Here is a 16,501-nt window from a genome sequence, read left to right on the forward strand (position 1 = left end):
ATTACGACGCGCTGTACGCGCTGATTTGACTCGGTGACGATTCAGTTACGTGCTTTGTCTTGCGCGTTGTATTAGTGTGTCAGTTACGTGCTTCGTCTTTCGCGTTGTGCTAGCGTGTGCAGCGTAGTGCAGCTTCCATATGCACGACGGTTGCTCATGGTCATCGACGTTGGTAGTCGTGATGGAGGAGACGTTCCACCAGGCATCAGCGTGGGTGCATCAACGCCTAAGGGCGCTTTAGCCACAAAACACCAATAGACATTATATATCAATGTGCAATAAACATTACACTACTTCTGTGAAGACACGTTTCACTTTCGTGTTCTATACCGATTCCTATATAAGAGGGATCAACCACATTTTTTCTACCCCTTCGCCTTTGCGCGCCGCTGCCGAGGAGGCGAGCGCCATCTAGGGGCTGTTTTTGCAAGTAACCTTCCAGGGCGCTCCGCTGTATGAATGGTAGAAATGCTGGAAAATGAGTTTGTGTTTGAGTTCCCTCGTAACAGAACAATGTTTTCTCGTATATTCAAGACGCTATCATGTCTGTAGGTTGTGGTTAAGTTGTACTTTACGATTTTCCTGACGAATTTTACTTTGAGAACTTTATTTAGTTCACTAATGCCTCTTCGCCACGCAGATGGCCTGCGTGGTCGAGGTGGTTCGGGATTATTTTCTCAGCCGCGGACGCCGACGCTGGATTTTCCGCGACACGGGGCCCTTAACGCTATCGCGTTGAAAGCAGGGAAGAAATCGACTGATCTGAGATGGTTACAGGCATATCAAACTGTACAATATATAGAGATAAAGGGTTTTATGACGGCAGAAAAGATCAAGGAGAGATAGGCAACATTTTAGACAGCAATATATGTAGTAAAAGCTGATTAACTCAAGCCGGCTACAGGTTACTGTTTGTCGCAGCCCGTTTCAAAGGGGATACCACGGCGCTTGGTTCCCCATTTCGGCACATTGCATCGTGAATTGTGTTAATCCGTAAATCGTTGTTTAAACGACAGTGAACGTATAGCGTACTACCTTTCCTGTTTTTTTTTCCTTTTAATATGCTGAAGGCCGTAGCATGACCACCGTGAGCATGGCCACAGCATGACCGCATTCAGCAGGGTCCATTGCCGGACCTGTGCTTTGCAAAATCTCTGCACTCGATCGTGGGGTGCCGCCTTGCTTATATAGCGGTCTACGACCCAAAGATCTGATGGTGTGCACCGTAAGAGCAATGGCAACTGAACGAGGCTCGCGCGCGCACGCATGCAAAGTCACGCTTTATATAGTGTGTACCAGCTAACGTTAGCCAAGCTTCCATATATAAAAAAAAGAAAAGATAAAAAATGGGAGGACGTGGGCGGACGCTTAAGCTTGGCCTTTAAGAGTGGAATGCGATAGCATTCAATAGTCCCTGGCTGCTTATCAGGTGTTTTTCTCGTATGTTCAAATTACAATCCGACGCTATCAAGCCTGTAGGTTGCGATTAAGTCGTACTTTACGGTTTTTTCGACGGATTTTACTTTGAGAAATTCAAGTTTTGTTCAATAACGCCTTGCGCCACGCGAAGGGCCCACCCGGTCGGGGTGGTGCGGACTGATGTGGCTCGACATTGCCGACGCCGATGTTTAACGCCGACACGGACGCCGACGCCAGATTTTCTGCGACAAGGGCCCCTAAACGCTTTCGCGCTAATACGTGGCTTCGTTTTACGCCACGCTTGTAATTCGATTAAAAGCACTCAAAAAATGTTATATGCTTGTTTTCAAGGTTTTCCAAAAAACTTATTCAGGCGAAAAAACAATATTCAGACGAATAAATCACTCACCAAGTTTGTATTTTGAAAAAAAAAATGTGCAGAATTTAAGGCGCAATATTCAGGCGAATATTCGGGTGTTTGTATCAATTACTCATTAAATTAAAAAAATTTTAAGCCTTCGTTTCTGGCCCAATTAGAAGCTTTATTATGAAACGCGTACAAGGTTCCTCACTTCTTTCAGAGGTCCAAGAACAGCAGAAATTTGATATTTTGACCATTTTATGGGTGGCGTGTACCGAACGTCTTAAATATCCAGATCAACTATGTGATTTTAAAATAAATACTCAGTACTAGGGCGCTATCACGTAAAGCTATTCTAATCTGTCTCCATTCATGCTCCTTTTCCTTCGTCAGGCCTCCAGATTCGTCAAACATTTTTTGTTCCGCGTCCACTTCGCCTGCCTGTCACGAGGCGTCGCAGAAACCGCAAACAGTCCCCATCTCAAGATAACGTGTGCACACTGCTTATGGGTTAATAGGCCGAACAAAACAAAAGCATTTCTTTCCGATTCTACGCCTTGGTCATCATTAGCCTTGAACGATTGGTGAAATGTTTTTCGGGCCAAGCCGAGTTCACTATCACGTGACCTATCGAAACCGCGGAAACCCACACGGCAAAGTGATGTGTACGCACCAAAGATGCATTATTATGCCAAAACAAAACTGTACATTTTTGGAACAGCCGGAGACTGCCTCGTTTCGAAAGAAATGGGAGATGGCTGCCTGACGATCGTTTGGGCACTGGTTACTCGTAGCTGCCGGGGAGAAGTAGTATTTTTGCGTGTAACAAAGTTTTGCTCGGCAGGATACAGTTTTAGTTGAGCGGCGCTTACGCTCAAATAGGCTCAGATTTCACGCGCTGAGGCACTGCAGGGAACTACGTAGAATTGGCATTTGATATGCGCGTCTAGGTAGTACAAGCCTTCGCCCCAACCTCCAGTCACGACGATGAAGGAATAGAACATTTTTATGAAGATGTTGAATTAGCAATGAGAAAGGTGCAAACGCAGTGTACTGCAGTCATGGGATATTTCAATGCAAAAGCGGGGGAAAAGCAGGCTGATGAGCAACCAATTGGCAACTGCGGCATCGGTTCTAGGAACACTAGAGGAGAGATGTTGGTAGAATTCGCGGAAAGGAATAGGCTCCGAATGAAAAAATTAACCCACTGCTCCAATATACTTACAAATACCCCCAACATCAAATTGAGCAAACATGGGGGAACACTATGGCAAATTTGTGCGAGAAGTAAATGCACGTGCATCGCACGCTGCCTTTGTAAAAAAAAATATTAAGTGTCTTTTATGCCCATTTTATGCTCGGTTTCTGTGTCGCGAGCCAAATCTACGTGACATGAAGTTTCGATGGGGGCGAAATGCGAAAACACCCGTGTACTCAGGATTTAGGTGCACGTTAAAGAACCCCAGGTGGTCCAAATTTCCGGAGTCCCCCACTACGGCGTGCCTCATAATCAGATCGTGGTTTTGGCACGTAAAACCTCATAATTTAATTACATTTCTTACATAAAGTTTATATTCGGAGAAAATAAGGGACACGTTAGGGATATACATAGACAAAACTCAATATATCTGAGGTAATTACGGCTTCTGCAATAAATTACGCATTCAAATGCTCCAGAGTGCAAATAATTGAGTTTTACTTGCGGCACAGGATTTAGCCCACAGCCCTGGCATAAATACTAGAGCCCCCAATATCACACTTATCAAGAAATAGGCGGGATACTATGATAAATCACTATGTCAAGATAAATACTGGTGCATTAAATGTAGCTTTTGCAAAGAAGTTTTTAAGTAAGTATTTGAAAGTGCCACGCTGCCGTTGTTACCTCCATTTTGAAATGTCCAGAATCAACTCTGCGCTGCACAAACTATGTGTAAAAAAGCATGCTGCCCATTTCTACTAAATGTAATCAAGTTATAATTATTGGAAATGGGTGGCATTCCTAATGAACTGTGTTGTATTTTTTGTATCAGTAGTGTATTTTACGAGCGCCACAAAATTCAGCCGCTGCTCTTACGCCAATACGAATACTAACACAACCCAATCTAGGGGAAAAAATAAAAATTTGGTTCGCATGCCAGCCTAAACTTGTCTTTAATGTATTACGCATCTCCATATGACAGTGACTGAAGCAGCTGGAAAAAATTACACCGTTATTTGTCGACACTATAAGAAGAGAGTACTGAGAGGCAAGCAAAGTTGCTTATGGCGCACAGGTGCAGCCAACGTTTCTAGATTACAAATCTTAGTTTTCAAGCTCAACCTCCGAGTCGCGATAAAACATAACCATTTCCGATGCCTGCCGTGCGCACCAGGTAAATTCGGCTACACCTGCTGCCACATAGCTGACAAAGAATAGGGTGACGCTGATATGGCCTATATCAGATTAGAAGCTCGCCGCCTAATCTATAGGAGCCCATGGAACGTGCGAACATATTTCTTTGCCTGCCGTGTGGTGTGGCATGCGTCGGAACCCATTTCGCCGGGCTGTTCCAGATTGCGACGCAAAATGAATTCACCAACGACATGGCATGTAAGCAATAGACACAATTATCACGCCACTTTGGCTCCAACCATGACGGCCAACACTGGTCGGCAGATAGCGGTTTTGCTCCTTCAGCGTCCAGAACTTTTCTTACGGCCGCTGTAGCCCTTCGTGAGCCTGTTCGTTATCGGACACAACTTCTTTCGGAGCATATCGTAAGCTGAGCCGCGCTCCACCGTTGCGGCTCGACTGTACGAGTTCCACAAGTGCAGGGCGTAGCTGTCGGTTGTGGCCCGCAACACCGCCGCTGTCTCGTTTCTCTGAAATGGTTTCTGCCACTCCAGGTAGTTGATGGGATAAAAGGCAGTGCCTGGAAGCACCGTGACGCCGGAGCACTGGACGAGTGGCAGCTTTCCGAGAAGGTTCCGTGGACAGAACCATGACAGCACGCGTTCCAGGAGCCGGGGTCCGTTGTGAGCCCACTTGCGAGATCTGCAATAGGCATTCGCGATCATCATCACTGTCATCATCTTTATTGCCATCGTCGTTGTTTGTCATCACCATCATTTTCATCAACCCAACTTGTGTCCACTGCCGTCTGAAGGCCCCTCCCAGCGTTTTATTGCGATAGCAATTTATGGACACTCCAAGCGCATTTTTGCCGTCGCCGTCGTCATCGCCGTGATGTTCCGTATAAAGTCCAACGGTGATAAAATCGTCGCCGCACGCGGTGCGTTGAATGTGCGAGTGAAAGGGTGCGAGGGTGAGCCGGCAACCGCAGCTTAATCTCGCGCACGCGAGAGAGAAAGGCGACCGGAATAGCACGGTCTTCGCTCACGCGCGAGGAACCGGGAGGAGGCGACGGAGACGAGAGGGGGGGGGGGGGGGGTGTTCTGCTTACGCGGCTGCTGCTCACGGAGCTATCTTGAAAGCGATCTGTGGCGCGGCCGTAGTGTGCGCCCGCGCGCCCGCGGGAGCCTCATCTTCAAAGCGATCTGCGATGGGCCAAAGTGCATTCGCCGAGTGCTGGTAGCTTCGTATGCGTTGCGCTTGCGGCGTTTAGTTCGCGTTGAAGCGAGAGTCAGCGCGAAGGTAAATTTGATCGCTGCCGCTGGCGCGGTTTCTCACTCCAGCGTTTGGACGAGCTCCCGCGGTCATGGAGCGAAATGTGTTCATGTTTACCAGTGCGCACGTGACATTGTGCTTGTTTATTTAGTAAGTAGGCGAATATTTACAACTTTATATGGCCGATAAAACTACTATCCTTACTTCGTATAGTTGTCTACTAATTTGCTATCGCAATCGATGCTTCGCCTTTCGGGTGAAACTGCGACTTTTTGTTCCATTGGCCCTATCTTTCACCAGCTGACTCCGTCTTAAGTCACGTTAACAAAGATTGCCGTGTATCTGATAGATTATAATTCAAGTTTGATTTCCCGACAGTACACGCCAAACATGGATGTTCTGTACGGTTTCGGTGACGTGCACCTACGGCTGAGCTTAGCAAGCTTGCGCTTTTGTGGTCAAGCAGCACAAAGATTTCAAAATTACAACTACATGAAAGGGCATCAAAATAAGTATGATCGCTCTCTGGCATCCCTAACTGCAGTCTACTGGAAACCTGCGCTTCACAAGCAAGTTTGGTTACCAAACGACCAACTACAAGAGCTACGTGGTGGAACTGAAGGTAATGATGATAACATGACAAACGGCAGCGGTGCTTCTGCGACGTTTTCGGTGGAATGATATGCCACTGAAGTGCCTTTTGTTATTCCTGCTATAACGAATCTTGTTCCTATCGCTGTTTTTGCTCAAAATAGTTTACACGCACAATCAACAGTTCCGGCGCTCTGGTTTGGGAACGCTAGGTTCGAAGGGTGCGTCTCTTAAATGCGCTGCTCTCCTGACCTTGCCCCCCCCCCCCCCCCCGAGGTTTAGCTTTCAGATGCAGAAACAGTCATGATGTAGTAGCCATCAAAGGACAGTATAAGAACTGCGAAATCTATCATACAGATAAAACGCTTATAGTACAGCAGCGAAGTCGGAGACATGCGAATAGGAACAACAGGAACACGATGTTGTAGGAATGACAAATTACAATAGCAAATTTCGAAAAAAGTGCGTCTGTAGAAGGGGTTAGGAAAAGCGTGACGATATAGTGTTGCCGAAATGACGGGTCAGCTGTGTAACAAACAAGGTCAAGGAACTGGCACAAACTTACTTGTACGTTCTACTGAACTCTTCAAGGCAACGCAAGAGGAAGGGGTGCCCTCTGTCGAAGACCATGACGCTGTTGCCGACGTCGGGGAATAGCTCTCGGGCGACGACGTTTCGCAGTTCGCCGAAGCTCTTGAGAGTTAGGACGTCCATGTCCGCATAGACGCCGCCGTATTTCCAAAGGATCAGCAGCCTCAAGGCGTCGCTCAGGTGGTTTACACGGAAAGGACTGTGGTTCCAGTCGTCCTTTAGATACCAGTGCACAAGAACACTGTCTTTGATCATTGAGTTTAGGTCAATGTTGAGCAGTCGGAAGTTTGGCAGTTGTAGCAAGTTCTTGAGAGGCCTGTATAGAAGGTAACATATTCGTTTATCTCTTTTTGAGCCTCATTGCAGTTGTTGTGGGATAAATGTTAAGCTTCAGTCGTTGGGCTCTGCGCTAGAGCACTGCACGGGCTCGGGCTTACCCGAAAGCCCGGGCCCGGGCACGGCTTGTGCTTTTTGACCCGGGCCCGGGCCAGGCTCGGACTTTCTGATGGTGTGCATGTAACGTGCAGCGAGTTATCCTCGCGCGTCTCGACTCTGAAAAACATGTCTTTTTTGGTCTCGGGCCGGGTTCGGGCTGGTTTCGAGCCGGGCTCGGGCCGCGCTCGAGCCTAAGGTATAGGGGTGGCGGGGCGGGTCTGGCGGGTAACGTAGATTATTTTCGGGCTCGGGCCGGGCCCGGGTCTCGCCATAAAACTTTTGGCCGGGTTCGGGCTGGCAACCCAACGTAAAAACGGGCCCGGGCCGGGTTCGGGCGGGCTCTACTCTACTACGCAGTGCTCTACTTTGCGCGATTTCTGTTACACCTAATTACAGGCTCTTTTCGTGTTTGTGAAATTTCTATGGTGTTTTCAGTGTTCTAAATTATATCTGGAGTGGCCTAGCTATACATATGAGAGTAGCTTAGATAACATTATTTACTCGTGCAAAGTGCAAGCCGTATACTATCAGTCACAACATATATTACTTTAATTTTATGATCTAAATGTGTTACGCGAAATGGGAAAGTGTGCTGCGGAAAAATCGAACATCCTTATTAGTAGTCATCGCTTTGCAACATTTATATTTTGGCAACTTAACCACTGACCAATTATCCAGCAGTCCACTCCACAAGAGTTAACCGAATATACATCAAACTGTATCACATAAGGGACTCTGGCACTATATATAAATGTGTATAAATTACCTCCAAAGAATGTAGTTCTATGCTTAGGCCATGCAACTATCATTGACTTGCTGGTAGTCTGAGCACCCTACAGCGTTCAAAGGCCGCTTCGGTATAGTGAAGTCGAAAATAAATCGTAGCTAAAGCCAACCGCCAGGACAAAATTCCACTTAAACCTCGCCTCATGTGCGAGAAATGTGACCAGGGGGACTATGCGCGTGCGTGTGAGCTGCGGTAAAGATAGATCTGTACAAAGAGGTGTTAGGCGAATCTTTACCCACTAAGTACCTTTTTCTGCAATGACTGGCTTCTCAAGGTTACATTGCTGCTAGTATGCGCTAGATCGGCTAAGAAGACTTGGATGAAATGCTGTGCATCCTGCCACAGAATCTTGGGGATTTCACGAAGATGAAGACAGTCGCACAGACAAAAAATGCCGGTCTGCTTGCCTGTGTTTTAAGTATTGGACGCTGTATATATATAGCACAGCGTCTTACACCAATGTCGCAGTGCAACATCAGTGTAACATAATGAGCCAAACCTGCAGCCCAGAATGAGGCAAAAAAAGCAGCATGTTTACGTGCAACGTTCCAGGGGATTAGCATACGTCAAGGCAGCGAACTTGGCCACATCTTCAGCAGTTCAGCTCACACTTTGAGTGACTTATTACCTGCAATCCTGTATCTCCAGTATGGTCAGAAGCCAAACTGTGTAGTATGGATGCCGTAGAGCTGCGGACTCGATGGCGCACGCAGCACGTTCACTGATGCACGACGCGCCGGCAGTCTCGAGGAAGAAGATGTTCTTCTCCGATTCGTTTACGTCGACGTGTCGCTCGACGACCTTTCGATAATCTTGTTGTCCTGAATGTGATGCAAGAATGGTCTTTCACTTGCCTATAAGGACAGATGAAGCTACACACAGGAGTGACCAACCGGGAAAAGAATGAAAGGTACTACTATTACTAATAATATATAATAATGTAATCATTATGCAAGTTTTTCAACACTCCTAACTAGCCAGACTTTTCAGTGTAATAATTGCGTTTATGTCCATCTCTGAACGTCGGAAAGGAGTCGGGGAGTAACAAACCGATTACTGCACGACGACGTTCCCACTGCCTCTACTGCATACATTGGTAAATCAATCTAGTGCGGGCATGCTAGGTGGAGGCAGAAAACTAGATCGGCCGATATTGACGCTGGTGCGTAGGGGACGCTGGTTACATCAAAAAATTTAAAAAATAATTACTGTACAAAAAACTGACAATCACTTGAACGCCAATCATCTCAATGAGCTACTAGGCGTTTTCACGAGAGATGTATGGGTGTTCTTGTGCCTTAGCACCTGGCTCAAGTGGCTGGGAGACTAAGGTGTGATCCCGCCACCACACAGGTAATCAATGCATCTGTTTCTGTGTGATCTATTGATAACACATAAACAGCCACAATCAGCAAAGCCAGGCACGCTTTTCTTTAGAAATCTTCGGTTAAAAAGCAATTTTCACTAGAGATCTGGTTAAAATAAAGATACCTACAAGAGCAAAAAATCTTTAATCAACTATAGTGCAAAAGTGAATTGCTACGAGTCCATGTAACAACAAGCTCGGAGGACTGAATTGGTCAGACAGCTACAATCAATAGATCCATTCTTGCACAGTTTCAAATACGTTTCTGTTATGTACGTGACTGCAAATGTTGTCAAATAATGACAGTTTGCAACGTAGCCTTTTTAACTGTAAGTGTAGCGCAGATGATGCAATTGTGGAACAGAGATCGTTGAGTACCTTAGCTATGCTCACTTATTAGGGAATCCCGAAACTAGCAAGAGTTTCTATATACCCGTCCACACATACTTGTGGCGAAGAGTAATGTTGTTTCGTACACCATTTTCACTCAAAGCGCGCTATGCAGTACGTTTTGTTTCATCTATGATGTTAAGAATGGCACAGGGCTAATAGCGCGACGCCACCGGTAGTTTCGAGGCTACATAGAAAGTAAAACATAACTTACAAAAGGAATTCTTGTTCATTAGCTTGACGATCATCAGGCTCTGTCATACACAGACGACTAATTATGATGATCGTCGGGCTGATTAACAATTACCCCTGAAGAGGCAAACTTCTGCCTGTGGTAAAATAGCGTTTTTTTTTTAATTCACTGCTCTTTAGGGCTGCCAGTGTGGACATTTCAGCAACCTCGTTGCTAGAGTTAGCGACTTTCTTGTCCATTTAGCCATAAATGTTTCCGTTATGCGACCGGCGACCTTTTTTTTCAGCGACATGATTAAGCAATTGGCGGCTTTTATAGCGACTTCAAAGGTAGGAAATGTTTCGGAAATTTACCTTCTAAAACGATTTTGTTATTCAAAAGCTACGGGTATGAGCGGCCGAAACTCGTCATACGACGAGTCGGCTTAGTGACCATAATAAATCAATGGCTGCCTTCACATTGTTAGTCTTTACATTGTGCTGTGCTTCACAGTAAATTGTTGGTCCCACGCATCACATTGTGCTCACAAAACTGCCGTGATTTAATTCGTTAAAATTTATTTGAATGAGCTTAAGCGATGCGGGTTCCGCAAAGTCACTTAATATATTCGATTGGTGGGTGTTGTAGAACGTAGCAGAAATTACGTAACAGAAACCATTGCAATAAGCGTTATGAAACAAAAGATTCTGCTGTATTACGTGCCAAAACCAGGATGAGACACGCAGTAGTGGCAGACTCCGCATTAAGTTTAACTTCTTGGGGATCTTTAACGTGCACCCAATGCGTGGTACAGGGGAATTTGTTCATATTGCCCCCACGGAATTGCGGCCGTCGGGGCCGGGGTTTGATCCCGCGACTTCGTGCTTAAGCGGCGCGAAGCCGTTGCCACTAATCCACCATGGTGAGCAATAAATTTTATTGTCAGATTTAGAGCACAGCAGGCGAATACAACAGAGCGACTGCATAGAAATGCGTAGCGCCGCTCGTCCCATTCACGCGACTCAAAACGCATTAATTCCGTTTGTCACAGCTTTCCGACCAATCAGTACTTGACTGCGGCTCTCGGGTAGATCAACGGCGGAAGCATAGTATTTGACCTACATGAAGGTCGCGTAATTCTCATATTCGTGTAAGAACATGGGCCAAAGCGCGTGCCGCTGAACTTAGGTTTCCTATCACGAATGTTGAGATAGAAAAAGTTTGAGAGATGAGGTGGGCGAAGTGCACTTTCTTCTATGAAAATCAGGTTACCTGTGTTCTTTTGAATCGGGCTGTGTTTGTAAACTTAACTAACTGAACGCAACCGATAAAGTTAGGGTGTCATCGTTCGTTACGTAAGTATATTAGTAAGGTAAAGGCCCTCACAACCTGCTGGTAAAATTACTGTTCAGTCGTGACCTGCACGGACACTAGACAAATATGAAACGTCTAGGTGGGTGACTGACCTGATGTTTATTTCTTGTGCCTTCACGGTTTTTTTTTTATTTTTCTTCTGTGCGAAGTTTCACACCTTTTTATGAGAAGCTAAACGTAATAGTATATTCAAACCTCCATAATAAATGCACAACTACCTATAGTAACAGTTCTTACCTAAGCATTCCTGGCGCAAGCCACGAGATGCACTGGACAGGAACGCACGGGGATCGTAGCCAAGATGCCTTGCGCTAACTGGGTTACATGTGTGAATCATGAAAAGAGAAGGTTTCGATGAGGCAAGTGCTACTTCAGGATAACAGGAGAAGAAGGAAAAAAGGAACAAGAAATATGCCGATCGAACGCATCGTTGGAATCTAAATTACGCGAAATATGTTTGAGTTAGTGAGCGGCAACGGATGACAGGCACATTGCCTTGTACCCGCTATCTGTTCTCCCTATTATTCCCAAAGACGAAGAAGACGTATAAAACTTGCTGAGGCAAAAATGGTGATTAGAGGCGTAAGCCCAGAAAAGTAGGACACATGTTTAGGTGCACATACAGGGTTCATATTTAAGTTGTACGGAATCTTTAGAAATCGCCTGTGGCAGGTAGCATAATTCTAATCATTGAGCTGGGTTATTCGATGAGGCTGATATAAGTAGCACGAGAAATCGAAACACATATTCAAATAAATGAAAAAATTCACTAATTAACTAGTTAATTACTTTACGACACATATTGCAATTTACGATTGTAGCCAGTGAGCTTGTCAGGCGTGTCCACTTGGAATTAATTCCCAGAATGACACCCTTTGGGGCTTATCTTGCCCCACAGCTATAATCATCTAGATTGCCCGCATTTCCTTTCTTCAACGCTGCGCGCCCGCCACTTCCAGGTCCCGAACGGCATGCGTGTTATCAGCATGACGTAGCACTCTCGACAGAAAAGTATGGAGCGCAGAGTTTTCATGAAAGGAAACGCGAGCAAGTCAGATGACGATAATTGTTGTGGGACAAGATAAAGCCCCAAAAGGTGCAATCTTTTTTAAGAGTCTGCGCGCAACTGTTAGCCCTTCATATTATTCTGCACAAAGAGGCGCATGTTTACCTTCAGTTCGTAACACTGCGCTGAGCCTCTTATTGACTTCGAGAAAGCAGGGGCAAATGGGTTTTTCCACAGATTCAGAATATCCGTTAGCGTATCATGGCTAATGGAATACCAGAAAAACTGATGGTGCCATCTTCTGGCGCAAAAGTCAACTAGAGCGCGCCAAACTAGAAAAGCTATGACCATGGCCGATCAGCTTTTACAGAGGCGTCACCAGGAAGAATAACTAGTGTATACCGGAGTTTTGTTTCGATCTTTCAGCGAGAGCGATGGTGTACGCTACGCAAAAATATCTCTAGCAAGATGTTCTAAAAGAAAACTTTACAATGTTGCGCTACCAGCGCGATTGCTCCCGTCGACGTCTGTGATGCCCCAGCATACCGCAAAGGCTAACACTCTGCCTTCTACTAAATGCACTTCTCCGAAGCCCCGTCCTTCGACGTATCAACATACTTCTTAAAACTGGAATTCGCAAACCCAGAAACCTCATCAAACGCATTTCCCACTGCATTTCAGCGACATGACCCAGCGTTAGCTCGTTCACTTCTTTATCCTGTTTAGTTCTTTTTTTATATATTTTAGGATTGAGTGCTGGCCACATCACATCATGGTAAAGCCAGCCGATGCAACGTCTAAACGTAACCACTGATGATGTTGCAACCGATAGCGGTTGTGTGCACATGCGATCCCACCACACAAACTATACAGAGATAAGAACACGTAGTATACAACGAAACAATGGTCATTTGCAGCTAAGATGTGAAGGTGCAAATCACGTCTTCCAACGGTGACCAGCTTCACCCGAACAATAAGCAATATTACATTGACTCATCGATCAATGTGACAATTAGCAGGAAGCACTGTAAAGGTTAGGAGCACTGTAGAGGTTAGGAAATTCGCAGGCGCAAGTTGGAATACGCTAGCGCAAGACAGGGGTAATTGGAGATCGCAGGGAGAGGCCTTCGTCCTGCAGTGGACATAAATATAGGCTGATGATGATGATGACTGTAAAGGGTCAGAGGGAAAATTTTCGGCATCAATCGAAAAAAAGGCGGGCCTCACAATAAACTACTCTAGAAACAAAAGCTACCATGTGCCACTACGGTAAAAAAATCACCAAAAGTAAAAGAGCTTGCCCGTGCAATCACAGTTTGTTTGGGTTGTCTTAGAGTGTCAGCAGAGCAACTATGCATAGCCATGACAATGCGCCGAGAACGGCATTATTAAAAGCGATGACAAATGACATTCAATGGTTAAGGTTAGTAAAAAATGAAATTGGTGCAACTTACGAGTGACGGTTAGCAATACGAAGAAAACCAGCGTGATCAGAGCTGTCAAGTCGGAGCTTCTTTGGTGCTGACAGATGGAAATCGTTCCCTGCTCAGTATCATTAAAGATAGGAATAAAGAAAGAACAAAAGCACAGTATGATGTCGAGCTCAAGTAAAATGAAAAATTTTGCTCCTCTGAGAAGTAATAATATCTTAAGCGGAATCTTTAGCTGTAGGCAAACTCCAGTTTTCCGATTCAAATACATGTCATACGCAGAAATGCTTGGCAACCGCTAGACCAAGTTGAAGGAAATTTGTTGCATTTGAAAAAAAAAAAACTCTATGTTTCAGGGGCTCTAGCAAGCAGAACTTTTATTTAGTGCCAGGAATTTGTTGCGAAAATTCCCAAAAACTGGTAAGTTGAAAGAAATTAATGCACGAGGTCTGCAAACTTAACGCAGCGCCAAGAACTGATATGACAGTTCTGTAAACGGCATCTTTTAGGCCACCTTAAGTGGACAAATTTACAATTTCATCGGAAATATTACAATTTAAGTTGACAGCTTATGTGCTGCTTTTACAATGTTTGCAAGCATTTTGCAATGGCACTATTCACAGCTGTGTACAATAGATCAATTTGGTCCGTTTTAGCTGTAATATTAGGCGCTGTTTATGAACTTCTGTTGTCGTTTTCATTGCTCAGTTACAGAGTTATATACTTGGTAGATGGCTTTTAAATATTAGCAGTCTTTATTAATTTTCTCATAAAATTGCCGGTCTAAATAAAATATCCTTCGTACAGTGACTATCTTTTAATTTTTCTTTTTAAATGCAAAAAACCTCATAAATACTAGTACCGTGGTTCCCGAGAAAAACAATTTCTCTAAAGCTATCTTAGGTGCTATGGCACTTGGTGACTGATCCCCTTGCGCTAAATATAGGAAAACATTACTTGAATAATTCTGCGCGAGCTAGAAGCTAATACCACAATCCCCGTTATATTATTCAGATGCCAGAATGATCGCAGTTTCTGTTTCTGTTGTTTTATTCCTTTCATTTAGAGGTACATGAAATCCGGCAATTAAACATTAAATTTGACGTCAGCTTCACTGTGCCGCTTATGCCGCGACCATGCCGTCTGCACTCAGCGCCGGAGCCTGTAAAAACCGCTCCAGCGTGGAGCAGGCAACAAGGGACGCGAGAAACAAAAATTTCGAATTATTGTCTAAAATAGATCGGGCAAAGAAGTTCTTGACTGTTGTGTCTACATATAGGCAAGGCAACTTTTACTTTATTTACACTGACAATTACGTCTCAAAGAAAATTTGTGACTCTGACGCAGGTTGCATTACTGACTGTTTTATTATTTCACTTTTGATACCGACCATTCCGTCGCACGATGGCCTTCACCTAGGCAGCAGGAAAAATACTGGCGAACTCCTCTTAAGAGCTTGGCCGTTAGGGCAGGGCACGCCGAGTGGTTAATGAGCCGGATATATTTCGACAGTCTCTATGACTGCTCCAGTGTGAAAGTGTAAGTGAATGCGCAGTAATTGAATGAGGTCTCGTTCGGTGAAGGTCGAACCGATGACGCGATATCCTCGGCATACTAACAGAAAACTTTTGCACCGTAGCGCCCGCAGTAAGACGGATTCTGCATACTGCGGGCGACTCTGAAACATGTCCTGCGTTACGCAGGACCAGGAAATAAGACGAACAAAAAGATAGTGTTTGTGGATTACTCTAAACATTCGCAATTTGAAGCATCCTTTAAGAGATTGTAAAGCATCGTTCATATTGTAAGTTGGCCCCAGCGCTGTCACGTCTTTTCGCTGCCCTGCACCTATAATAAAAATATTAATAAATAATGTGAACATAACAGTCCGCATGCAATTACACTTTGTCTCAGGCTAACCGTGAGACGGTAGTTAACAAATCACCTGTTGACACAGGAGCTTTACTATTCATAATCCTTCTTTTCCCACCAAAAATATCACATGATTACAAAGTAAAAACTGGGAAGGTACTCACCATGACGTCCAAGCACAAGATGTCATTTCACGCAAGTTTTAGACGTAAGGGCAAAAATAATTTCTCCGCGATTCGCGATTAAATCAGCATCGAGCTCTCAGCGCCACCACCAAGTAGCCGTAGTGGCTGCATGGCACAGAGCTCCATGTCGCAACGGCGTCCACCACGTCATGTACCGGGCTACGCAGAGCGGCCCAAAAGTACGTACAGATGCGAAAACGAAGACTGTACTTTCGTGCTCTTTAACCCTCCTCTGCCCCCGCCCCTGGCTTTCCTCTTTGTTTCTTTAGAGAGGAATGCCAGTGACACGTGATGCCTGGAGGCTAAAAACGCTTAGCAAAAAGCAAGAAACATTTAGGCGTTAAGCATCGCAGAAAGAAAAAGTGACAAAGTGGCGATGACAAACAAGTGAACAAAAACAAGCAACAAAGACTAGAATATTCGGAGGGAAACGCAGCGGACGCCAAAAAAGAAAAGAGGCTAGAAGCAAAACCGAGTTGTTGCGAAAGCGGCAGGAATGTGACAAAGGAAACAAAACGAGCGAAAATAGCGACAATTAGAGGTGGAGGTGTGACGAACATAACCAGCCGGACACTCCCAGAACGTGCTCGTTGTTTCTGGCGCTAGCGCGTGGTGACAGGCTGGTGTGGCAGTTCCGTCGTCCGCCTTTGTGCAACAGGAATCGGACTCTCCGTCACGCCGGTCTACTGCACAATGGTGGACGGGCGTTTCGTAACAGCGCGCTTCCGCTGCTCGCACGCGACGCCTTTGTTTCGTTATTCCGTTCCATCTACCGTGCATGCGCGTGGCAAATCGAGCCGCATTTCTATGTTTTTTAGCGCTCCTTTTACTTGTCTAAAAGTCACCACAAAACTGAAGCTTATTAGGGTCTTCTTGTGACTTGTCTAAACATAACTGAGGGTCTGATCGTTT

The 16,501-nt window shown here is 45.2% G+C and overlaps 1 protein-coding gene across 2 annotated transcripts; it reads right to left on the minus strand.

Annotated features, from left to right (window-relative positions):
• Positions 1-1,095: 1,095 nt before the first annotated feature.
• LOC119465378 (lactosylceramide 4-alpha-galactosyltransferase) lies at positions 1,096-15,798 on the minus strand. Of its 2 annotated transcripts, XR_007463621.1 has the most exons (7): positions 15,569-15,798; positions 13,557-13,644; positions 11,334-11,411; positions 8,423-8,615; positions 6,547-6,888; positions 3,334-4,817; positions 1,096-3,163 (listed from the first exon to the last, which is right to left on the minus strand). XR_007463621.1 is itself a non-coding variant. In XM_037726165.2 (6 exons), exons 1-6 carry the CDS (start codon positions 15,569-15,571, stop codon positions 4,457-4,459), a joined length of 1,065 nt encoding a protein of 354 aa, XP_037582093.1. In that variant the 5' UTR covers positions 15,572-15,798; the 3' UTR covers positions 1,096-4,456. The 2 variants fall into 2 exon arrangements, 1 of the variants encoding a protein (XP_037582093.1); XM_037726165.2 differs by having other exon boundaries at positions 1,096-4,817.
• Positions 15,799-16,501: the final 703 nt, after the last annotated feature.

Source organism: Dermacentor silvarum, chromosome 9 (genome assembly GCF_013339745.2).
Source record: "Dermacentor silvarum isolate Dsil-2018 chromosome 9, BIME_Dsil_1.4, whole genome shotgun sequence".
Lineage (NCBI taxonomy): Eukaryota > Metazoa > Arthropoda > Arachnida > Ixodida > Ixodidae > Dermacentor > Dermacentor silvarum.